Source organism: Theropithecus gelada, chromosome 4, assembly GCF_003255815.1.
Source record: "Theropithecus gelada isolate Dixy chromosome 4, Tgel_1.0, whole genome shotgun sequence".
NCBI lineage: Eukaryota > Metazoa > Chordata > Mammalia > Primates > Cercopithecidae > Theropithecus > Theropithecus gelada.
In genome coordinates, this window is record NC_037671.1 from 46780648 (window position 1) to 46807373 (window position 26726).

Here is a 26726-nt window from a genome sequence, read left to right on the forward strand (position 1 = left end):
GGTTTGTGCTGGATGCTCTTAAGAAATTCACAGTTTAATGGGTAAGACACACATAAAAACAAGTAATTGTGGGCTGGCTGCGGTGGCTCACGCCTGTTATTTTAGCACTTTGGGAGACCAGGACGGGCAGATAACCTGAGGTCAGGAGTTCAAGACAACAGGAGTTCCTGCCTAGTGTGGTGAAACCCTGTCTCTACTGAAAATACAAAAATTAGCTGGGCGTGGTGGCACACACCTGTAATCCCAGCTACTCAGGAGGCTGAGGCGGGAGAATCACTGGAACCCTGGAGGTGGAGGTCACAGTGAGCCAAGATCGTGCCTCCGCACTCCAGCCTGGGTGACAGAGTGAGACTCTGTCTAAAAAAAAAAAAAGAAAAAGAAAAACCCACAAGTAATTGTGATATAGGTATGATAAGATAGCTTCAGCTTCTCTGTGTAAATTATTGTATCAGGTCTTAAACTGCTCATATGATGGTTTGGTAAGTAATCGTCAGCTCTTAACATTTTGTCAACAGGTTAGGATTTTAGGCTTCTTTTTTGTAGCTGACAAGGGTAAAGGTGTGGTTTGGCTTTGTGGACTTTAAGCTACCTTCTCCCAGGGAATGTTTTGTTGTGTTTTGCTTGTCTTTTTTGAGACAACAGTTACGAAAATCAATGTGGGAGTTGTGGAGAAAAGATACAAACATTCTTTCATTCAGCTTGTTACAGGCTGTATTCTTTTTACTTATTCTAGTTGATCAGAAACATGGGACCTTAGAGTAACCTTTTTTTTTTTTTATGAGACTGAGTCTCGCTCTGTCGCCAGGCTGGAGTACAGTGGCGCCATCTAGGCTCACTGCAACCTCTGCCTTCCGGGTTCGAGTGATTCTCCTGCCTCAGTATTCTAAGTAGCTGGGACTACAGGCGTGCGCCACCATGCCCAGCTAATTTTTGTGTTTTTAGTAGAGACAGGGTTTCACCATATTGGCCAGGATGGTCTCGATTTCTTGACCTCATGATCTACTCGCCTCGGCCTCCCAAAGTGCTGGGATTACAGGTGTGAGCCACTGTGCCTAGCTAACCTTCTTTTTTTTCTGTTTTGAGTAGTACAGCTTTGTAGAATTGGACAGATTTAATGGTGCAGAAGAAAGGACTTAGGAGACCAGAAGAACTCTTTCCCCCTGTGAGCACATTGGCTGCATCAACACAAGATTCTTGGGCATAAACTAATTTTGTCGTATCCTGACATTCCTAGTGGGGATATTTATTAAATTGAAATTTTGTCTTTAATTTTTTTCTTAGTACACCTTAGGATATTTATTTTGGTAAGATTACTAACACAACACCTTTAGATTTTCTTAGGGATCTTGTGGCTCACTGGAGTATTTCTGTGTAATATTTTAATTGGTTTTCAGTCTTCCTCCTCCAGTTTTGTATAAATGCTGCTATTTTACATTCTTGGTACATTGATACGTTGATTTGAAAGAATTTCAGTATAGAGATACAGCCTTTGTAGCTTGATTTTATATCAAATGTGAATTTTCCCCTCGCATTCTGTAAGGAAGACTTTCTAAAGCTATATTATGGAAACTTTCAAAGCCACAAAAAAGATGAGTACTACCGTGAACCCCTGATACTAATCACACAGCTTTAGCAATTCGTTTTTCTGGGATGTGGAAATTTAAAGATGTGTCAGCTCTCAGTTAAAATAGGGCTTTTTTTTTTTTTTTTTTTTTAAAAAGACAGTTTTGCTCTGTTGCCCAGGTTGGTCCCCAACTCCTGGGCTCAAACAGTTTGCCCTCCTCGGCCTCCCAGAGTGTTGGGATTACAAGTGTGAGCCACTGTGCCCGGCCTCAGTTAAAATGTTGCTTACTATAATTGTGTCCTTTTAGATTTCAGATGCAGAACTCCAGGAAGTTGTAAAAGTAGGCCAAGCGAGTGAAATTGCACGTCAAACTGCCGAGGAATCTGGCATAACAAACTCTGCTTCCAGTACACTTTTGTCTGAGTACAATGTCACCAACAACAGCATTGCTCTTAGAACACCACGAACACCAGCTTCCCAGGACAGAATTCTGCAGGTAAGGTGTCACGTAGTAGAAAGAGCCTTTTACTTTGTTTATTGTCCTTAGAAGTATCATGCAGGAGAACTAAGTGGTTTGGTTGTGTTTCTTTTAGTGTAAATGGTTTGAAACTGAGTCCTGAATGCATAGATCTTGCAACGTTTCTGTAGTAGAGAAGCTAAATAGATTCAGCAATAAGTTTTATTTTCTCATTTATTAATTTGTAACTTTTTGAAGCCAACCCTTTTACCTTCATTAGTCTTTTGTACCTGTCAGTAAAGCATAGTTTTGTAAAATTTCACATTGCCTACCAATCCTAGGAAGAAAGAAATACTTCCTTGCATTTCTGTGCTTAGCTTCGCATAGTGTGCCTGCAATTCTGCTTTCTTCCCTCTCTCTAACACATGGGGTAGACACAGCTTTGTGTGTTCCCAGGGTATCTGTATACCAGAGAATATCCAAACCTACAAAACATAGTTGGGTCTTTTGGTACTCTTACATCTCATTTCCTCGTCTCTGATAGTCAGGAATATAATTTTAAGGTTTTGATTCAAGGCAAACGGTTGTGTAAGGCTTAGCAAGAAAAACAGTTGTGCCTCTCATCTATAGAGGTACTTGTTACAACCCTTTGTTTTACTTTTACCGTTTAAGATCTTTGTTACTCGTTGACCATTTTCAGTTTTGGGCATTATCTGTTGTTTTTCCATATATAATTTGACATTTGGCTTTCACACCCTCTGTGTCCGTCATGCATACATTTTCTCTTCCCCTATTGTCTGTTATAATTTGGTTAGCTTTAGATTCTTGGTTTATCTTACAACTCTGTAAATCCTATTCATTGCTAAATCATGAATTACCTTATAATTTGTGTAAGTTATACAAATATGTAATACTCTTACATATAGTATGTAATCTATAGCATACCATTTTGCTTTGCGGTATAGTATTTTGTTTTACTTGGAGTTAATACTTGTTTTATTCAGTTGCTAAATTTTTTGACTAAGCCCTAATTCAACTCTAGACTACGCTGGCTGTGTCCGTTTTCTCTAACCTGTACTGACTTCAGATATTCTTATCTCTTTGAAGAAGTCTTTCTTAGAACTTCCGAATGTTCTTGCCTGGAGTGATTTTTCTTCAGGGCTTGTTTATGGCTTCTTGTTTTGATTTCCCTTCACTGTCACCCTAGAGAGTCCCTTGGATCAATGTCTTTTCGGGCTCCCATGCCTTTGGCTGTCTTGGTTTACTCCCTTGTTCAATGAAGATTATCATTCAGTAGCTTTCAGAGAAAGGGTTCATAGGAGGTAGATTTTTTTTTATTAGTTTTTTTCATTGATAAGGAAAAATTGTATCTATGGTGTACAGTATGATGTTTTGATATATATATACCTTATGGAATGGCTAAGTCAAGCTGTTTAACATGTACATTACTTTACGTATATATCATTTTTTTGTGGTAAGAACACTTAAAATCTACCCTTAGCAATGTTCAAATGTACAGTATACTGTTATTCACTATAATTACTGCAATGTATAATCTCTTGAACTTATTTCTCCTCTGTTACTGAAATTTTGTGTCCTTTGACAGACATCTCCCTGGTTCCCTCACCCCTCAGCCTCTAGTAACCACCATTTTACTCTTTTTCTGTGAGTTTGACTTTTTTAGATCCAAAATAAGTAACATTTGTTACAAATAAGTAAAATTTGTCTTTCTGTATCTGGCTTATTTCACTTAATGTAACGTCCTTCAGTTTCATGCATCTTGTCACAAATGACAGGATTTCTTTTTTAAGGCTGAAAAGTATTTTATTGTGTTTATATACAACATATTTTTTAATTCATTTTTCCATTGATGGACCCTTAGATTGTTTCCAGAGGTAGAATTTTTCAAGATCTTGTGTATCTGTCAATTACTTATCTACCCTCTTGATTGATAGTATAACTGGGTATAGAATCCCATATTGCAGTGGTTTTTGTTCACAGTGTTGAAGGTAGCGCTGCAGGGTCTTCTGGCTTCCACTGTTGCTCTTGAGACCTCCCATACTGTTCAGTTTGTTAAAAGGAAACCTAGTTTTTTCTTTTCTGGAAACTTATATTATCTTACATGATTTATGATGCATGTTTCTTGGTGTAGGTCTTTTTCAACCACTGTGGATCTTTTCATTCCGGAGACTCCTGGCCTTCAATTTTGTAAAATTATTTTGAATTAAAATTTCTTTCTCCCTTTCGTTGATCTCTTTATGAACCTCCAAGTTTTCTATTAATTCCTCTGCAGTTTTCTATCTTACTGATTTTGATTTATTTGTAGGAGGTTTTCTCAATTTTTTCTTTATTTGGTTTTTAATTTACTATCATATATGTAATGTTTAAGTGCTTTTTAAAATTTTGTTTGGTATTTTTTTTTTTTTTTTACCATCTCTTATTTCATGAGTATCTTATGTCTCTGAGGCTGTTAATGATGGTTTTGTTTTTACAAGTTTTCTTTTCCTTGCATAGTTTCTAAGTTTTTTGTTTTGTTTCCTTTCTGTCTTTCCTGATGGATATTTCCTCAAATGTCTGGTGCTCTTTGCCTGTGTCTGGAAGTGGGTGGGGGGCAATCACAAGCTGATTGGAAACTCTCTGGGTGTGGGTAGGGCTCTTTGACTCTTGGCTTCCCTGGAGACTGATATGGCTGGGATGTTTCATTGGGGAAATTCTTGATGTCAGTGTTAGTCCTTTTGGGTCAGTGTTAGTTCTTTTTGCTTAGGTTAGATTCTTCAGAGAAGTAATTTCCAGTCTCCTATCTACAGGGTATAAAGTTGGCCAGCCTCTGGGGAAACAGTTGGGGAAAAAGGCTGGATGTCTCCAATCTAAAATAAAAACTTCTGCTTCATTTCTCTATTTTCATAGTGATAATTTTGCTCTTAACTCTTGGTATTCTCTGGTTTAGAAATCTTTTTTGTACTGTCTTCAGAGAGTAAAGCCCCGCTGTCTTTTGTAAATCCTGAGAGACAGAGAGAGGGGAGGGGTGTATGTGTGAGACTAAAAATCTCATAGATGTTGTTTTTTATTATCACTCTCCCTTTTCTTCTCTTTTTATATTGTTTCATGAAAGTTTACGAATTTATGGCACACTAGTTATTAACCAGCTCAAGGCTTTGAGGAGGTCTGAACATACGGTTTCTCAAGTAAATAAGTAAAATATCTAGCATATCAGAAGCTTTAAAAACGATAATGTGATCTTGCATTTATTTCCTTGGAGTCTGAACACAAGTAAGGAATGTGTTCTCAGGCGTTCAAGGCCAGGTAAAGTGTCAGATAAGCCTGTTCAGGCAGGCTGGGAAAGAGAAAACCTAACCACTCACAGAGGAAACATGGAGGGAACTAAACAATCCAGAATACAAACAGGAATCCACTTAAATGATATAGACCTGTTAATAACGGGGGCAATAATGGCTATAGATATTGTAAGAATCCCACTGGCCATCTCCTCCTGGTGGCCCTGAAGTGATGGAGATGCTTCTGATAGAGGCTCTGTCAGTGTTACGTGGCTTAGTATTGCTTGTGCGTGTGTAGCACTTATCCAGCCCTTTCATTAAAATACAGAGCGTGCTTTCCTGGTTCTGTCGCTTTATCCACGCCTCAGCCTTTCAGATGTCTCCGCTTCTCTGACAGATAGGAATAACCTGTTCCCCATTTTTTTTTTTTGAGATGGGGTCTCACTCGCATCTCCCAGGCTGGAGTGCAGTGGCACAATCATGGCCGCTGTGCCCAGCCAGTTTTTTTACTTCTAGTAGAGACAGGGTTTCGGCATATTGCCCCAGGCTGGTCTCGAATTCCTGGGTTCAAGTGATCTGCCCGCCTTGGCCTCTCAGAATGCTGGGATTACAGGCATGAGACACTGCACCTGACCCCTACTTTTTTCAGTGGTGCTGTTTGAAGAAGTTTGCAAGTGTGATTATTCACACTTGAAATTAAAAAAAATACATAGTTTTTTTAATTTTGGGAAAAAATTACATTTTACAGTAATATAAGGGACATTTAATGGAACTCCTTTCATGGTTTTTAAACAGTTTTATTGAGATACCATTCTTACAGAATTCACCCATTTTTACTGTATTTATCGAGTTGTATAGCCATCACCACAGTCAATTTTAGAATAATTTTATCATCCAGAAAAAAAACCCCTACCCATTCCCCATTCCCCTCAAACCTGCCAAGTTTTTAGGCACCCATTAATCTACTTTGTATCTCTATAGAGTTCCCTATTCTGCACATATATGTAAATGAAATCATATAATATGTGATGTTTTGTGACTGGCTTTTTTCACTTTGCATAATATCGTCAGGGTTCATCCATGCTGTAGCTTGTATCAGTACTACATTCCTTTTTGTCGTTGCGTAATATTCCATTGTATGAATATACCATGTTTTGTTTATCCACTTGTCAGCTGGTGGACAGTTGGGTTGTTTCTACCTTTTGACTGTTAGGAATAATGCTTTGAACAGATGCTTGTGTGGACATGTTTTTTTCCTTTCTCTTGCGTATATACCTAGGAGTGGAATTGCTGGGTCCTGTGGTAACTATGTTTAACTTTATGAGGAACTGCCAGACTGTTTTCCAAAGTCGCTGCACCATTTTATTTATTTATTTTTGAGACACGGTCTTGCTTTGTTGCCCAGGCTGGAGTGCAGTGGTACAATCATGGCTCACTGCAATCCTGACCTCCTGGGCTCAAGCGATCCTCCCAACCTGGCCTCCCGAGTAGCTGGTACTACAGGCATGCACCACAAGGCCCAATTAATTTTCTAATTTTTTGTAGAGATGGGGGTCTCACTGTGTTGCCCAGGCTGGTCTTGAACTCCTGACCTCAAGAACCTCAAGTGATCCTTCTGTGCCTCAGCCTCCCAAAACGGTGGGATTACAGGCATAAGCCACCGTGCCTAGCCCGTTGTACGTTTTTATTAGGAATGTATAAGGGTTCTAATTCTTTATATCCTCACCAACACTTGTTTTCTGTCTTTTTGATTATAGCTTTCTTGTAATCAAACAGATCCTAGTTGTGAAGTGGTATCTTGTGTTTTTGATTTGCATTTCCCTAATAGCTAATGACATTTCGTGTGCTTATTGGTCATTTTTATATCTTTGTTGTTGTTGTTATTGAGACAGGGTCTCACTCTGTCACACAGGCTGGAGTGCAGTGGCGCTATTGTGGCTCACTGCAGACTCAACTTCTCAGGTTCAAGCAGCCCTCCCACCACAGCCTCTCAAGTAGCTGGGGCTACAGGTGTGCATCACTATGCCTGGCTAATTTTTTATTTTTGTAGAGATGGGATCTCACTATGTTGTCCAGGCTAGTCTTGAAGACCTGGGTTCAAGCGATCCTCCCACCTTGGCCTCCCAAAATGTTGGGATTACAGGTGTGAGCCACTGTGCCTGGCCTGGCCTGTGTGTGTGTGTGTGTGTGTGTGTGTGTGTGTATCTATTTTTTTTTTAGAAATGGCTATTCATATTCTTTACCCATTTTTAAATTGGGTTATCTTTTTTTTTTAATTAAAAAAATTTTTTTGTAGCGACAAGGTCTTGCTTGTGTTGCCTAGGTTAGTTTTGAATTCCTGGCTTCAAGATTCTCCCACCTGAGCCTCCCAAAGTGCTAGAATTATATACGTGAACCATTGCACCTGACTGGGTTTTTAATAATGTAAGAGTTCTTTGTATATTCTGGATATAAATAAGTTCCTTATCTGATATAACTTGCAGATGTTTCCTCTCATTTTATAGGTTGTGTTTTCACTTTCTTGATGTTCTCGTTTGCAGTACAGAAGGTTTAAATTTTCATGAGGTATAGTTTAGCTGTCTTTTTCTTTTTTGCTTATGCATTTAATCTTACCCAAGAAATTCTTTCCAACCCTGGGTCATGAAGAGTTACTCCCATGCTTTTTCTTCGGATTTTATAGTTTTAGTGCTTACGTTCAGGTCTGTGATCCATTTTGAGTTAGTTTTTGTATGTACTATTAGGTATGGCTCTACCTTCATTCTTGGGCATGTGGATATCCAGTTTTCCTAACACAATTTGTTGTTAAGACTGTTCTTTTCCCATTGTATGGTCTTATTAGCAGCCCTTAAAAAAGTCAATTGACCATTAATGTAAGAGTTTATTTCTGGACTCTCAATTCTGTCTCACCGATCTGTTATCTATCCTGTGCCAGTACCACACTGTCTTAATTCCTATAGCCTAGTAGTATCCTTCTGTGTTTTTAATACAGGCTTTTTAACTGATTGTTAAAGAATATTGAAGTAATGAGTGAATGTTAACTGAAAGAGTAGTAGTTATTTTGAAAAAGCACAAAACAGGTTTAGAACCTGAGCCATATACAGTAAGTTTGGGGCTTGTAACTTTGGATTCCTCTTCTAAAAGATGTGGGGGAAGTTATATATTTGTTGGAATTAGGGTTAGCTGTAACAGAAAACCTCTAACAGTGGCCTAAATAGAATAGAGATTTATTTCTGTTTCATGTTCTAAATGTTGAGAGATAAATCAAACGGGCTTGTGTGGCACTCCCTGGTGTCAGGGACCTGGGCACCTGCTTTTTTGTCCTCCCGCATGTCAGGTTTCTCTTCTTAGTTTCTCCTTGTGGCAGGTACAGTCGCTGCAGGGCCAGCCATCATGTTTGCATATAGCCTGTAAGAAAGAGGAAAAAGGGCACACCCTTTCCCTTCTTAAGAACACATCTCTTGTACACATCATTCTGTCTGTCTTGCTGACCAGAACTTAGGCACACATGTCCTAGCTACTGGGACATGGGATATTTGTTCTGGGTAGCCAGGTGCCGGTTAAGAATTGAGGCTTCTGTTACTGTGGAGGAAGAGAATGGGTGCTTGGTGACAAGGAGAAGTCTCTGCCACAGTAAAATAAATATCTACTAGTGAAAAATGATTATGATTGGTTGAAGCCCTTTGGAACCTCTAAGATGAACTGACAGAAGTTGAGATTTAGTCTAGTCTGTGACATATTTTTATGTAAAATTTTGATAAATTTAGTTTTCACTTTGTGAGCTTTTATTGGTTCAGTGTCTCTGTTCTATGTGTGATAAAGGTGGTACCTCTGGCTGCTGTTGTGTGTAGCTAGGGATAAGAGGAATTTTGCTTCTCTCTCTTGGCCTCCTCTGATCTAGTCTAGGCTACATCAGTCAAGATTTAATTAAGGAAACAGAACCACTATGAAAATCATGGAATAAGGAATTTGTTAGAGGAATTAGTCCCATATACAGTTATGAGAAAAGCAGGGCATTAAAGGTCTGAAAAGGAGCGTTAAAGATCGGAGAAAGGTCACCAGCCCTGGTGTGGGGTGAGTCCTAGCTTATAGGAAAATCTGGAGGCTAGGCATGGAAGTCTGGAGGGTTGTTGGCTCTTTGTCACTACTGTTTCTGTGAGTTTGAAGCAGAAGTCTGGTCACCAGGGCTGCCTATAAAGGAGGAGAATTGGATATATGGAGCAGTGGGGTGCAAGGACACACTGAAACTCGCCAGCTCCTCTGCAAGTCTGTCACTACCTCTAACCAATGACGGCCATCAGAGCATAGTGGTTGCTACTTCACCTCTGTCACCTCTGCTTCTGCTTCTGCCTCTACCTCTGTTTTACTTTTGATGAACTCTAACTCGGTACCAAGAGGGAAGAGGATTCTGGGAAACATCCCAGTGTAACCAGGTGGACACAGGATAATTCACCACATAGGAGATAGCTCTCAGATGCCCCAGCATTTTACTGGACCAAACTCCCCCACTCCTTAGCCACACTATTTTTGGGAGTGTTGCCTATTTGTAATTTTGGCACATATGATATGTCATGTCACCCACTCTTCCAGGAATATATACTTTTGCCATTTGATTCTTATTTCTTCTCTTTCCTGTGCAGAAGTTCTAAGCCTACATATGTTTCTTTCTAGTAAATGCTTTATATTTGGAATAGCAAAAAGGACACACACAGGGCCTTTGATAATGTAAAATTCAAGGTTTTTTTTTCCTGAGTGAAGATATACAGAATAACGGAATTAAGTCTTGCTCTGGTTATTTTCATTTTGCCTTGAAATTTAGTGGTTTAGTGCATTTTATTATGCTTATGACTTCTGTGAGTCAGGGATTCAGACAGGGCACAGAAGGAGTGGTTCGTCTGTGCTCCGTGATGTCTAGGGCCTTAGTAAGGAGGACTCAGCAGTTCTGTGTGATTTGATGGAGAGGGGATAGAGTCATTTGGAGGTGTTGTCTTTCCATGTCTGGTGGTTGATGCTGGCTGTTGGTTGGGTGGGTCCTCAGCTGGGAATGTGGAGTGAATCTGCATGTGGTCTTTCCATGTGGCTTGGGCTTTCTCATAGTGTGGTGGTCTCAGAACAGTTGAACTTCTCACATGGTGTCTCAGGGCTCCAATGTGAATGTGGTGGGAAGCTGCGTAATTTTTTCTAAACTAACCTTGGAGGTCAAGCATTGTCACTTTTGTTGTATTCTGTTGGTTACAGGTGAATCACAAGCCCACCTAGATTTATGGGGAGGGAATATAGACCCGACCTCTTGATGGAAGGAGTATCGTGGTTGGATTTTAAGAACATGAAACATGAGAGAAAGAAGGTTGTGACCATCTTTGGAAAATAAACTCTGCCACAGGCCCTAAGTTGGACATTAAGAGATTTATGGGTACAAAGATAGCACTGAGGACGGCGTTACAATAGAGGGACTAAAGAGAACATGGGCAGTTCTGCCTGAAGAGATCAGGCAAGACTTCTGAAAGGGACCTGACCCCCACAAGTTGTTTTCTTGTGCAGTGGAAAGGTTGCTTGGGAGTATCTTAAGTTTCAGTAGAAGAAACAGACCTCAGAGACACTAATGAAGACTGGATAGAGAATTCAGTGGTGAAGCCAGACTAAAACCCAGGCATTCAGACATTTGGCCTAAGCTCACACTGGGAAATTTGAATTCTTGTATTTCATGATTATAGAGAGGTTTGGCACAGGTAATAGGAGAAGTTTTTGGGTAATAGTAATTTCATATGTGAGGCCACAAAAGTGCACCTCTACACATAAAACTTTATTTGATATATAAAACTTCTGATGTGATGTGTTAGATTGATAGAAGGAATGGAAACATTGAAATCTGACATGACTGGTATTCATTTTCTCTGTTGGTTTTCATTGAGAAAATGAGTAAGAATTCTGCCTGCTTCAAGATTTATATAGTAGGACCAGAAGAGATTCTGCAAGCCTGTCTAAACTGTTAACCGTGCTTCTTCGCCTGCTTGTTTATCAGGAAGCCCAGAACCTCATGGCCCTCACCAATGTGGACACCCCATTAAAAGGTGGACTTAATACCCCATTGCATGAGAGTGACTTCTCAGGTGTAACTCCACAGCGGCAGGTTGTACAGACTCCAAACACAGTTCTCTCTACTCCATTCAGGTATTGTAAATGAACATGTTTTTTATTTTAGAAAAACATGAATTCAAGGACTTAGCATGTTTGCTTTAGTAATGTTTATGGAGAGCGAATACTTATTGTGTTGAATTTTCCTCTTTGATTTCTTCTTCACAGTAATAAATAATAGTGTCTGGGAAATGGTTAAATACTGTGGAGTGCCTCTCCCTTTTTTTTTTTTAAAGATGGAGTCTCGCTCCGCCACCCAGGCTGGAGTGCAGTAGCACGATCTCAGCTTACGGAACCTATCTGCCTCCCGGGTTCAAGTGATTCTCATGCCTCAGCCTCCCAAGTAGCTGGAATTACAGGCGTCTGCCACCACACCTGTCTAATTGGAGTGTCCTTTTGCAAAACTTCGGATCCTATCACGTTATTTTTGAATACTTTGTGTTTGATTTTAGAGTAGATTGATTCATTTTTAATGATTACTTTGTGAATTTTATTAAAATTGTAATCCTTTTATGTATTGCTTTCCCTCCAGCATTTTATTATGAAAATTTCAGGCATTTAGAAAGGTTGAAAGAATGTGTGGAAGTTATCAGTATTGAAATGGAGTCACTTAATGTTACATTTTAATGAAAAAGGAACCCTCATGCGTATATATGCCCATGACAGAAATTATTCCAGGGATCTTCTGAAAACCACACAAATTCCAGATAAGTTGCTTCTGTGAAGATGTTGCCCTACCAACAGCCAGTACAGGTTGAGCATCCCAAATCTGAAAATCCAGAATGCTCCAAAATCCAAATTTTTTTTTTTGAGACGGAGTTTCGCTCTTGTTGCCCAGACTAGAGTGCAATGGTGCAAACTTGGCTCATCACAACCTCTGCCTCCTAGGTTCAAGCAATTCTTCTGCCTCGGGCTCCCGAGTAGCTGGGATTACAGTCTTGCGCCGCCGTGCCCGGCTAATTTTGTATTTTTAGTAGAGATGGGGTTTCTCCATGATGGCCAGGCTGGTCTCGAACTCCTGACCTCAGGTAATCCACCCACCTCAGCCTCCCAAAGTGCTGGCATTACAGGTTTGAGCCACTGTGCCCGGCCTAAATCCAGACTTTTTGAGCACTAATATGACACTCAAAGGAAATGCGCATTGAAACGTTTCAGATTTCAAATTTCCTGATTTGCCATGCTCAACCAGTAAGTATAATGGAATTATCCCCAAATCTGAAAAAAAATCCCATATCTAAAACTCTTCTGGTCCCCCATTTCAGATAAGGGATACTGTTATGTATACCGGCAATGAAAACAAATGCCACCTCCTGTGATAAGTCCCTGTAACCAATGGTCTTTGTTTCAAAACAGTTTACGTAGACTCCTCCCTTGTATCTTTAAAAACTTCTCCTTGCCCCAGCACTCTCAGGTATACCTATGGTCTGTTTGTTATAGCACACATATCCCACATTGTAATCCCTTGCTGTTCCCAAATAAACTCTTTGTTTTGGAGACCCAGTCTCTCACCTGTTGAAGTTGACAAATGGTAAAGTGAACATCCATATATATATACCTACCACTTAGATTCTAAGATCGTTAATATTTTACTGTATCTGCTTTATTGCATATCCATCCACCAATCCATCATATTTTTTAATGAGTTTCAAAGTAACTTGCAGATATCAGTTTGCTTGATCCCTAAACACTTCCACATGCGTTAACTGGAATTCAGTATTTCTTTATAACTCTTTTGCTTAGTTTTAAGCTGCTGTTTTTTAAGAAGAATCTTTAAAATACAAATGTTATGGAAGCATGTAGTAGTAAAATGGAATTGGAACTTACAGTGGTTGGATATATTTGGGGTTTACTTTGAATTTTAAGTGTTAAGGTATGTCCTCCTACTGGTTATTTAGTAGAGAAAGCACTTCAGGCTATTACAGGTGTCATGACAGCAGAACCAAGAAGCATTGACAGCCAGTCGTAGACATTTAACACTTCTTGAGTGTCTTATAAGAGAGCGTAATACCTCACTTCCTATGTTTAGTTGGCTCTCTGTATCTGAGGGTTCCACATTTGTGGATTCAACCAACTGTGGATAAAAAATATTCTTAAAAACTCAAACAGTACAACAATAAAAAATAACACAAATAAAAATACAATATAACAACTATTTATATAGCGTTTACATTGTATTGGGTATTATAAGTAACCTAGAGATGATTTAAAAGTACATGGGAAGATGTGCATACGTTATATGCAAATACGATGCCGTTTTGTATCAGGGACTTGAGTGTCTGCAGATTTTGGTCCTGGAACTGATCTGCCGATCCCCTGTGAATACTTAGGGACAACTGTATGTCTTGTCTCTCACCTCAATTGTAAAATCCTTGGGGACGGGAACCACGTCTTATGTGATAACACCTTACTTATCAGGAATAGCTGTCTGGCAGCGTCACCATTCTGCAACACACCAATATACAGGAAATAGGCAACCAGGGGAAAAAAAGGCTTTGATTATTTAAAATATAGGTTGCTGCAGATTCTGTGGATCTTATTCCTAGGAGAATCTCTTAGGCTTCCCTCAGGAACTTACTCATGTATACATGTGATTCCAAAAGTGTGGTGTTTGGTTTCTAAACAAAATGTAAAAGGAGGAACTATTTAAAGTGCGTACTTTGGTAATAATGACAGTGACAATGATGTGAGAACCAACAGCTTGATAGGGAGGGTAGGAGACAAATATACACCAAACTCAAAGAGTCATCTGGGGTCATTGAGTGTGGTGGCCCACCTCCCTGCCCGCTGCATGTTCCTAGCCGCCCTAATGTGCCAAGAAAAAGTGGAAATAATGTTTAGTGGGTGCAGTTTAGGAAGGCAAGAAAATATCAAATATAGTGATTATTTTAAGTCAATAAAATAAAAATACCATGCTAGCTAGACCAAACATTGATTTTAATCTAGAGATCCTAACAAAACCAGCTAGACAGAATTTCTGAAATCTTTATTCCTTTTTTTTCTATATTTCCTGTGAAATAATTTATGTGAAAAACATTTGAAAGCACAATCTAAATATAAGTGGCACTTCTGTTAATTGGGATTCCTGTCTTTCTAGGACTCCTTCTAATGGAGCTGAAGGGCTGACTCCCCGGAGTGGAACAACTCCCAAACCGGTTATGAACTCTACCCCGGGTAGAACTCCTCTTCGAGACAAGTTAAACATTAATCCTGAGGATGGAATGGCAGACTATAGTGATCCCTCTTATGTGAAGCAGATGGTAAATGTCAATTCCCTTTTAATACTCTTAAATTTTTTTTTAATATCTCATGGGTGCCAAATTAAAATTTCTCCTGTTAGTGCATATCACGTATACCTTAAGAATCTATACACCTGTGGATGCCAGAAAAAGAGAATGATCTGTAAGACTTGATGAAAGGGAATATTTTGGGCTCAAAACCCATCTTTCTTTATGCTTACTAGGTTTGTGAATATTGATGTTTGTTGTTGATTTCACTGAAGTTTTCTTCAGCAAGGTGAGGTAGAAAGCTAATTGTAAAAGTTAAGTTTTGCTTCTGCCCGTGTTATTGCATTTATTACTTTGCTATTGGGCCTTATTATCTAATGCCACAGAAATCATTGTGAAATTAAAAAGAAAAAAACTTCTAATTATACTGGCTTGTCTTCAGTTTAAAATTAATTCTAACTTCATATATATATTTGGTTGATTTATATATGTTTCTTAAAGTTCAAATTGGTATCAACTAAAGCCAACTCTGAATGGATACATAAGAATTAAACAGATTAAGAACCTCATGAGTGCGGAGTGTGCATTTGGACATTTGAGGGGATCTAAAGTTGAATATAGATGTCCTTTGTCCTGAGGAAATTTATATTCTGGGGAGATTGGCAGTACTAAACTAAGTCCAAAAATAATTGTAATATCAGAACAGAATAAGCCCTTTGAGTAAAGCCAATGTGCTTAGGGTAGTTAAAGAAGGGAATAATCACATTTGTTGGGTAACAGGAAAGCCTTATTGGAAGAGGTATGTTCCGAAGGAGGGTGGGGGCTGTCCCAGATGGAGACTACAGTATGAGTAAGCACAGAGGATGTTTTAGACATAGCAACTCATCTGTTCCTCACACCTGGTACATGTGAGTACTGAGGATGGACTGGAAAACCTCTGGGTACCAGGAGGGTTTTTTGGGAACCAGGACTCTACTTTCTTTCGTCTGCATGGGATTTAGTATTTTCATTAACAATAAACATATACATACAAATTCAAGTATCTTTCAGAGTGGGTTTTATTAGTCCAAGGACAGACTAACTTTTGAACCTGTTCTTTTCATTTGCTGTTAACTTTCGGTGTCAGAAATATGTTCCCTCAAATGAAAATTATAGTGGTCTTTTTTCTGCCCTGGCCTCAAACCTCCTGTTGGAATATCCCAGAGTATCTTCAGTGATCACAAGTGAAAGTTTTTGATTGGTCTTAATGTTGGGAAGAAGAGGGGATAGAAAATAAACAAAAGCCTTGTCATAGCTCTGAAGTCAGGATTATTTTTCTAGAATTAATATTAGGCTGATTTTTTTTGAGACTTTTTTTTCTCTGTCTGTAATTTTTAATTTTTGTGGATACGTAGTAGGTGTATATGCTTATGGGGTATATGAGATATCTTGATACAGGCATGCATGTGTAATAATCACACCATGGAAAATGGGGTGTGCATCCCCTCAAGCATTTAACCTTTGTGTTAGAAACCATCCAATTATTCTCTTAGTTATTTTAAATTGTACAGTTATTTTGACTAGACTGTTGTGCTATCAATTTTTAAGAGACTCATAAAATTCTGGTTGAATATTTAATATGCATGAATTGAGAAGGACCACTTCTTTTCTACAGGAAAGAGAATCTCGAGAACATCTCCGTTTAGGGTTGTTGGGCCTTCCTGCCCCTAAGAATGATTTTGAAATTGTTCTACCAGAAAATGCCGAGAAGGAGCTGGAAGAACGTGAAGTAGATGATACTTACATTGAAGATGCTGCCGATGTGGATGCTCGAAAGCAGGTGGGTAACTGTACTGAAAGAAGCGTGAGTTCGGCTGAATGTGTCAGTAGGCTCGAAGAATGAAGAACAGCCATTAAATGTCTCAAGATCTCTACCTAGTTCTTTTTAATATTGAAAAAACTTCTGAAGTAAATAATTTATGTCATTAATAATGTATCCTCACATAATTAATATACTCACAATATTTTGATGGACATTCTTAAAAATATATATATGGAAATTTAAATACATTTTGTCAAATTCATTATGCTTCTCTAAAATACACATAGGTAGTCTTTTGGACATTGCTTCAATCTAGCAAAGAAAAGATGTTATTGGTTAGTCTTAAAAACAAATACATCTTGGTTTCTGGGTGGTACGATAGTACGAGCCTGTAGTCTCAGCTACTCAGGAGGCTAAGGTGGGAGGATCCTTTGGGCCCAGGAGTTTGAATCCAGTCCAACATAGTAAGACCTGTATCTAAACTGGAGTTGGAAATTTAGATAGAGTATGTCAGAATAATATTAGTAACACTTTCTAGTAATATATCTTATACGTAATTACTTTCTCATTTGCACATAACAGCACAGTGATATAAATAGGATTGGTATTACAGGTTGAACATTGCTAATCCGAAAATCCAACATCTGAAATGCTCTAAAATTCAAAACTTTTTGAGTGCTGACGTGATGCTCAAAAGAAATGCTCATTGAAGCTTTTTGAATTAGAGTTAGTATAATGCAGATGTTCCAGAATCTGAAAAAATCAGGAATCCAAGATACTCTGGTCCCAGATAGTTCTAATAAGGAATACTCAACAAGCTCAGATGAATTCAGGTCTCATGGTCTCAACTTTCTCAGGTCTAATAGTGGGTAAGTGGTGAATCCTAAACTAGAACTGATATTATATGACCTTTTTAGTAAGTCTTGCTGCAGTCCATTGCTGAATGATTTTAGGTACCTTTAATCTCAGGGGATTGGAGTGAGAATGACATCAGTGGAAATAATATTTTAGAGGGGACCGATATGAATGTGCTTTTCAGTGGGAACAGAGGATGGTACTTTTTGTGTTTAGTTCTCAGCTACTTTGAGTTACATTTACTCCTTCAGAAATGGCGTGAAATTTTAATGTGTTATCCCACATTATTCATAAAAATCAGGAAACTACATTTTTTGGCTGGCTTTTTGAATTAAGTCAGTAATTTTGGAGTGAAAGGGAAGAAAGAGTTGTGTCGTGGGAGTCTCTTTGGAGTTTAGGTTTTCCATTTAGATAAGAGAAGTTTGTTACATGATGGATGGATCCATGAAAATTTGGAGAATGCCCTAGTAGACACTGGAAGCTCTTAGTTTCTATTATAATGAGAGTGAATAGACCGATTCATTTCTGTTGCCTTAACATTGCCTTTCTACAAACTTAAACCAATTTCTAACATACCAAAGTGTTTTTAGCTTTATTGAGAGATATCAAATACGCTATAGCTGCAATAAAGGATATAAAAATCATTTTTTAGGCCATACGAGATGCAGAGCGTGTAAAGGAAATGAAACGAATGCATAAAGCTGTCCAGAAAGATCTGCCAAGACCGTCAGAAGTAAGTGTTAGAATTTCTGGTTTAGGAAGTTTTAAGTTTCTTTTTATATGATTGCTGCTTTTTACATCATTCATAAAGACTATAAAACAAAATTTCATCTACTTTCTGGAATATAGCAAAGTAGTTCTCAAACCCAATCTTTAAAATGTTTCACTAGTACCAGAATTTAGAAGGAAAAAAGTAGAAATTGCTTTTGAAAATGTAAAACTGCTATTTAATTCGTGCTGTAACAGGTAATAACATTAATATATTGCAGTGATATGTTTGGTAATTGTATTTGTTTTAACATTTTAGGTAAATGAAACTATTCTAAGACCCTTAAATGTAGAACCGCCTTTAACAGATTTACAGAAAAGTGAAGAACTAATCAAAAAAGAAATGATCACAATGCTTCATTATGACCTTCTACATCACCCTTATGAACCATCTGGAAATAAAAAAGGCAAAACTGTAGGGTTTGGCACCAATAATTCAGAGCACATTACCTATCTGGAACATAATCCTTATGAAAAGTTCTCCAAAGAAGAGCTGAAAAAGGTATGATTGAGCTGGACTATTTCTTCTTGAGATTTAGGTATTTGTTAGGTGCTGTGTATCATGGACAAATAATGAACTTATTTTTCCCCATTGGTATTCATAAACAACTGAAACATATGATTAGGAGATACATGTTTAGATTGTTATGAAGAAGACATACTTTAAATACCTCCATCCCCCATGTTCGGTGTGATAGACCTTTATCAAATAAACACCTGCAGGGTGTTTTTGGTTCATGGGTATTAATGGCTTGGTTGACAGTTGTTGCAGTTGCCATTTTCTGTATTCAGCTCTGCTATCCCTGAATAAAAATTAGATGCCTTTAGTACCTAAACCTCACTTATTTAGAATAATATGAAGAGGTAAGAAAGACTAATATAAACATGTTTATAGATTAAACCTTTTACTTATTGAAAAAAAGGAAGTATTTTTTTTACTGACTATATTCCCCTCACATGATTTCCCCCTACTCTTTTGGATAAGGACATGAAGACATGATTTCTTATATGAGTCTATGTCTGGTCTTTTCTTCTATACGCATTTTATTCCTTCTGTTTTGACAGAGCAAACAACTGTGATTGTAAATAGAAATCTCCATAATTGTATAAGAAGATACAGTGGGTCTCATAGTTGGAAGCAGAGTGGTCATTAGTTTTCTTTAGTCTTTTTTTCTTTAGTCTTCAGCCCTGAGGAGCAGTGATAGACCCATGGATTTGGAATGAGCTGCTGCATACTTAGAATGAAACAAACAAGATTCTTACAAAGTCTCCTGTCTTCCCTCCTGCATTTTTCCTCTTTCTTCCCTTCTCACAATTTCTTACTTTGTATTTTCTGTATTGCGTAACTAATACATATTTATTATAGGATTTTTAGAAAATAGAGGAAGGAGGGTTTCGATTTATATTTCAACAACTTGTCCCTGATTTCGGAGTAACTTTGAGTCACTCATTTTTTAGTAAGTGCAATAGGGAAACTGACGTTGAGTTGCCTCCTCTGTCAAGCACATGTAATCATTGAACTGGGATTGAAAATCAGGCTATGAAATTGATACTTGCACAGTTTCCTCTTTTTAAAGTGAAAATATGAGGGGAAGAGGAATTTAGGAAATAAATTTTCCTAAATTATATGTATGGAAACCTGAAACAAGGATCATGTTGTTGCTTTTGGAGATTCTGTAGAGGATAAACCCTAACACAGTTTTTGAAAAATAATAATTCTAAGTATTGGTCTGGAATTGTTTGAAACAAAGTAGCTTAAATATTCTCTCATATTTTATTTATCTGTGTATATTTCTCTTTGTTCCAAAAAGAATTTGAAGCAGCTATTTACTTAGCAGATTATTTATGGATAGTTTAAAGATAACTTACCCATATTCTCTCCTAAGATCTGAACTTGTAAATTTTTATTGTGTACAGTTTCAGAGTGAAATAGCATTTCTCTTTTAATAAAGTGTCAGATTTTCTTTTTCTTTAATATACTTTCTTTAAGGTATGTTAAAATTGATTTGTTTCCATTATTTCCCTTAAGAGTTATTGTTTAAGTGTCCATTTTTTCTCCTATAGAGATGATTTTCCATTTTTTTGTTAAAATTGTTTATTGATCATTTCTCTTGATTTTATGGATTTTGATATGTTTATTTTTATTATTACTAGAAAGATTGAAAGCCTTCTGTAAGGCACAGAAGGTGGTTCCCAGTTTTTCATAAGCAGTGAAGCAAAGGGCTGGGAAAAAATTCATATGCTTATGGAATTCTTTGTGTCTGGCATTGGGCTAGGCTCTATAGTATATTGTTCACTTAATCCTAATAACAAACACGTCTGATCTAAGGTCAGCATCGTAATTGCTTGGAAAGGTATTTTTCAGCTTTCCAAGCTGAAAAAGCCTGAGAAATGGGCTCAGATAAATTAAGCAAACTCAGAGAGATGCTTAAATGGTGAAGCTGTGATCTGAACCCAGGCCTGTCCAGCTTTCCCTCTCATTCTGTCATTTTACACTATTTTCTTTAGTAGTGAACTAAGCTGATCTATCATCTGATTCGTGCCCCAGTTTCATTTTCTGGCAATGTCAGGGGCATTCCTTCAGGATGAGAAAAAAAGCCACGTGACAAAAAGACGCCTAGCTCCCCTTTACCATCACGTGAGGTCCTGCACGTACGGTGGAGTGGGAGAGTGGAAGGTGCACACCCATTGGTGCCATTTGTATTCTGCGTCATGCTGCCTGCTAACGATGTGGTCTTAACAAGTTGTTGAATCTCTATGAGCCTTAGTTTCATGAGCCTTTTTTTTTTTTTTTTTTTTTTTTTTGAGACCGAGTCTCGCTCTGTTGTACAGGCTGGAGTGCAGTGGCGTGATCCCAGCTCACTGCAACCTCCACCTCCTGGGTTCAAGTGATTCTTGTGCCTCAGCCTCCCAAGTAGCTAGGATTACAGGCGTGTGCCACCACATCCTGCTAATTTTTGTGTTTTTAGTAGACACAAAGTTTTGCTGTGTTAGCCAGGCTGTCTTGAACTCCTGGCCTCTTTATCCGCCCACCTCAGCCTCCCAAAGTGCTAGGATTACAGGAGTGAGCCACTGTGCCCGGCCTAATTTCATTAGCTTTTAAATGAGGTTAATATTGGCTAATTTGTAGGGTGATTGTGATCTTTGGATATAATGTAGGTAAAACTTTTAAACCTAGTTTCTCACACACAGTAGGTACCTGAGAAATGATAACTGCTGCTATAGTGAGTGAAAGCAAAGGATGTTTATACTTTCGAGGAAACATGGATGCTTGACTTTTAAAAAGCAGTCTGCATTGACTCAAAGGCTTCTGAGGCTATTTTTCCTAGGTATTGTTATCACCCCTTCCAAAAAACAACCAATCATGTCTCCTTGGCTTTGGCTCAAGGAAGGAGGGAAAAAATTAGTCTTCTAAAGCTCTCTGGATATGGCAAGTGTTTGTAGTACTTAAACTTACTGTAATTATTATTGTAAACAGGCCCAGGATGTTTTGGTGCAGGAGATGGAAGTGGTTAAACAAGGAATGAGCCATGGAGAACTCTCAAGTGAAGCCTATAACCAGGTGTGGGAAGAATGCTACAGTCAAGTTTTATATCTTCCTGGGCAGAGCCGCTACACACGGGCCAATCTGGCTAGTAAAAAGGACAGAATTGAATCACTTGAAAAGAGGCTCGAGGTTGGTATCCTTTCAAAATTTTAATTGTAAAAGTACTTTGATTGAGATAATGAACCAGATAATGCCACTGGAGACAATCTCAGAAAAATACACCTGAGGTGCTTATTGCCTTTTTGGTTCTTGGAGAAAAGCACACTTAAGTGTTGGATCTTCCTTGGCCTTGTTCGTTGTTTTTGTTTATTTTATTTTATTTTTTTAAAGAATTGTTGACCTTCATGACTAAAGAGTACCCTGCAAGTTGACCAGAGGTCAATCAGAACCTTTAGATGTGGGAGCAAGGAGCCAAGAAACCAACACTAGTCACTCAGAACAGTGCAGGTCATTGCTAGCATAGCCTGTTTTCTCTAAAAAGGAATCTCAACAGTACCAAGGAGTTTCATTTTTATAGCAAAGAGAGCACATTTACAAAACTTAAATACAATTCTGTTCATCCTTGGATTACTGTGAGTTTGAGTTAGGGAGGGCAGAGCTGGATTCTCTAGACAGTGGCTTCCATGATTTTCCATGTCTGTGAAAATGTTGAAAACATACTAGATACGTATATTTTCAACAGGACATGTGGTTTCTTAATTTAGTCTTCATATTTTGAATTCCAGAATCTGTGTAGGCATTTTGCCAATGGCATGTAATTGTGGTTCACAGGCCACCAGGCTGCCTTGTGCATTTTTTTTTTTGAGACCGAGTCTCAGTCTGTTGCCAGGCTGCAATGCAGTGGTGCAATCTCGGCTCACTCCAACCCCCACTTCCCAGGTTCAAGTGATTCTCCTGCCACAGCCTCCCTAGTAGCTGGGACTACAGGAACGCGCCACCACGCCCAGTTAATTTTTGTATTTTTAGTAGAGACGGGGTTTCACTGTGTTGGCCAGGATGGTTTTGATCTCTTGACCTCATGATTCACCCACCTCAACCTCCCAAAGTGCTGGGATTACAGGCATGAGCCACCGCGCCCGGCCACGCCTTGTGCATTCTTAATGGTAATCTTTAGGGGCATTTCTAAGGCCAAGGTGGGATGGGAGAGAAGGGGTACTTCAGGCAGTCATATATAGAAAATGGGCTTGGTTTCCTCTTCTATGTGATTACCAGTTTCTCTTTACAAAAAGCACATTTGAAAATATTTTTATTTAGGGTTAAAGCCAGAGTAGTAAAATCACTTGGGGTGGTTGGGGCTGTATGGGGCTGGGGAAATGAGCAGGAAAAAGCAGTATCTTTTAATTTGAGTTATTCTGAGTTTTAATTTAACCTTTAAGATCACATATATATAGGCAGCTGATGGTTAATGCCTGTGAACCTCTTTTTTTCTCAGTTAGTGAGAAATGACTGGTTCTGAAGTAATTCTCATCTTGGGTAAAATCTTAGCAGTTCAGTGCTGCTAATTATTCGTGTTACCAACTTCCAGCAGGGTGTGCTGTTGCTCTGTGTTACGGTTCAGCGTTAAAGCCAGGGAAGATAGAACATCAGTGGTTAAATTGTAAGTTATAGTTTTTGGTTGTGTAGACTTCGTTTCTTATAAATGGTAGTTAGCAGTGTAATTGTGATCTGAGGTCAGCATCATCACTGATTGAAAAGCTATTTGGAAAGCTTCTTTGTATCATTTATATATAAATACTTAGGTTTCTTATTTAGTATGAAAATCTTCTCATTTGAGGGGGGTAAACTCTTTTTGCCGCAAATGGCAAGGACATTTTGTGCTTTTTAAAATGGTAGAAAATTTTTTTCTCCCTAAATCTCATTTACTTTGTTGAGGCACTAACTTTCATGACAGCAAATAAATGTGTCACAGAGTGAGTGGTGCCATAAAGTACAGTAATTTTTATTTCTGTGTTGAATTGGTCTTATGAATTTTAAAGGGAAAAATACTGAAAGAACTACTCCTGTTCTTTTGGAGATTTATTTGGGTCGTTTATGAGCAACCATTAAAAACATGTGGTTCTCTTTGTTCAGTTCAGTACCAGGAACTGAAATCTTCCGTTGAACTATTTTTGTTGAAGGATTGGTGATTTTGGAGAATATTCATAAAGCAGTCTGAAGTCATTTTTCTTTTCTTGACTCTTGGATAACTTACTTTATTGTTTACCCAGCTAGTTACTTTTAAAGAATACTTAATCAGGTCCTTTAATTTAGCAAACTATGCTTATTTCAAATGAAAGTCCAAGAAATCTTTTAAAAAAAGAAAAGCAGCTCAAAGACCCGAATAAACAAACCCCCATTTTATTTGTATCCATCCCTAATTCAGAACTAGGTTTCTTTTAGCTTGTTTTAGTTTTTGAAGACACAGTTCTACTGGTTTGAAATACATAAATATTTTATTTCAGTTGTGGTAATTCTTTCATTTCAGTTGATTGCTAAATTATAAACATTATTCAAAGTTTGTTGTGGGGAAGGAACTCCAGTTATATTGTATAAACTAAATGCTGTACTTAAATTATCCTTTCCACTCTTAGGTTCAGGAGATAAGCCCTCCTCTGTAAGCACTGTATGCCATGGCTGCCAGTGTGTTCGATTTTTGCTGTCATGAACTTTGGAACCGTGAATCTAAATTATGGCCCTATCACTGCCTATCAAGCAAGATGAAATCCAGCTTTGTCGTGGCTGGTGTCTCCTGAATGGATTAAAAAAAAAATTCCCTGAGGTTTACATTGGAGGTAGTCTTTGAGCCATTCATTACTCAGGATTAATATTTGAAACTTTAGCACTTAAATGAAAATCCTTAAGATACTCATTTAAAACTAATAGAACCATCTCAGATTTTATGTAGAATGTGGTAGAGGATGTGTGTGAGCAAGGAGTTTGTTAAATAAATAGAATCAGAATGTAGTTACAGGTCAGAAATAAGTGGAAAAGGCTTCTGAATTGTAACCAAGTCCATGTATTTTATTCTGCTTTGGAGGCAGAATTAAGTTTAGAACCTTGCCAGACTTTTGTGTGTAAAATAAGACAGCAAGAGCAAACACAGCAATGACAGTTAATATAAGGAAAGGAAAAGTTATGAGAGCATACCATGCTGAGGCCATTTTTACATGGTGGCAAAAAGCCCAGTGTATTTTAATAGCTTTAAAGGCACTAAGATACATTGTACGGGAGTAAAGTGATTGCTATTTATAGTGGTATCCCAAATTAATAAGAAAAACTTTATTTCTTTTCAGTGTCATTTTTTTTTTTTTTTAAAGGGAGGGATGGCTGTAATTCAGTGTAGAAAACATTTTCACAAATGGTTAAAAATAAAAGAGCTTTAGTACTTTTATTTATTCACACGTTCAGTAATTATTACTGCCTATCTACCATGTACTGGACACTGTTCTAGGTCCTGGGATAACAGCAAGGAACAAGGCAGACAAGTTCTCTGTGTTTGTGGGCTTCAGTTACCTGGAAAATGCTTAATGTGGAGAACCTCATTTTCTGATGATGCCAGATAAATGAGTCATTACTGTATTTGGGAAGTGCAAATAGAATTTGAAGTGTTCTAATTTGTTTCTACTTTAAGTGGAAATAGGAAATCATCTGAAGACATAATTATTTTGAGTGAAATAATTTCCAGTAGGTGCAAAAGTGAAATGAGAAGTCTGAATTTAGGCCTGCCATTAAATTTAATAGTATTTGAAATAGTATCTAAACTGCTGTGTTGAGGAAGTTTGGCTGAAAAGTGGATTTTGTCATGTTAGCTATAAAAATGGAAAGGCTTTCCTTAGAGATAGAAAGTAGGTCCAGAAGTAATACTACTTCTCCCTGTAATTTGCTGGCACAGTCAACTGTAGTCAAGAAATATTATATAACATTGACTTCTTAGAAGTAAAGTAACTTAAAAAATACAGATAACACACTTAAAATCCTTTTCAGTGTATTTGTAGCTCTTATGGGGACCCCTGACTTGTCTGAAGGTTATATTTCTGCAAAATTGGCTGCACAGTAGATCTCATTTTCTCAGTGATTTTCATTATAAAGTCAGATATTTTTACACAGGAAAAAATTTCCTTAATACTTTAAAGAGGGAAAACTTAGGGCAAGGATTTAGTTAGTAGACAGTTCTGGGTAGAGGGCTATATGTTGTCAGATATCAGCAGGTTTATGCTTATGTTGCCTTGTGTAGGGGTGGGGGAAGTGACCTGTGGTACAGGAGAGGAGTTCACAGTACTTTGGAATACTCTCTGTTTCCCAAATTCTGTTCTCTGCCATGACCCTTAAAGGCACTGACGGATTTCGTAGTTGTCTCTGGTAAGAACTTTATGAGCTGGACCAGAGATCTTGATATAACCAGGTTGCTTCTGTTATGCCTCAACATGAATTGAATTTGTTTTATGCAGTTGACGTGTTTCACTTCCTAATGTATGCGGATGTAAAGTGCTCTTGTATTGCTTTGTTCGTGTATTACTGTCCTTGGAAAGATTTTTAGTAAGGTTTTGCCTTCCTGGTTAGCATACTTTTCAGGGATGCAGTCTGATGGTTGCTAACTCATAGATGCAAACAATAATTACTTTCTTGGACCTGCATCTCATCAGAGTAGAGTAGGTTCACTGATAAAAATGCTGGTAAGTGGTATAGAGATTAAAGGAGAATCACTCATGGACTCCTGTTGTTTGCAAACATTTTGGTGATTGAACCACATCTTGACTATTATATGGGATCATATTGCTGAATGATGGACTGGCAAGTGGAGCTCCCATTGACTGTGTATTTATTTTGGGTATCCTTAAACCTGTTTTTCCAGTGGGATAAGGTTATATTCTGGGCCCCCAAGCAAGAGTTTCAGTGAGGGGTGCTCTTAATGTTTCTGAAGCTCACTGTAACGGACTTTTACTGAAGACAGTATTGGAGACCCAAGGATAATGTGTTTATTTTGGAATTACTTAAGCTTAGTAACCTTAACAAACTTAGTGAGCTTGAAAGTAACAATTACACTTTTATAAGTCCCATACAGCTCCCTTTTGTAATGACCCGAGGAAACACTTAGGTTCCACTGATTCATCTCCTGGGGACCAT

At 38.1% G+C, this 26726-nt stretch overlaps 1 protein-coding gene across 1 annotated transcript in view; it reads left to right on the forward strand.

The window, feature by feature from the left end:
- The window catches only part of CDC5L (cell division cycle 5 like), a 58516-nt gene that overhangs the window by 19225 nt on the left and 12565 nt on the right, over positions 1-26726 (forward strand). Inside the window, exons 8-14 of the mRNA XM_025382580.1 lie at positions 1872-2060; positions 11316-11464; positions 14523-14685; positions 16307-16471; positions 17961-18041; positions 18336-18578; positions 21555-21752. Coding sequence (XP_025238365.1) covers positions 1872-2060; positions 11316-11464; positions 14523-14685; positions 16307-16471; positions 17961-18041; positions 18336-18578; positions 21555-21752 — 1188 coding nt within the window. The remainder of the gene's footprint in view (positions 1-1871; positions 2061-11315; positions 11465-14522; positions 14686-16306; positions 16472-17960; positions 18042-18335; positions 18579-21554; positions 21753-26726) is intronic.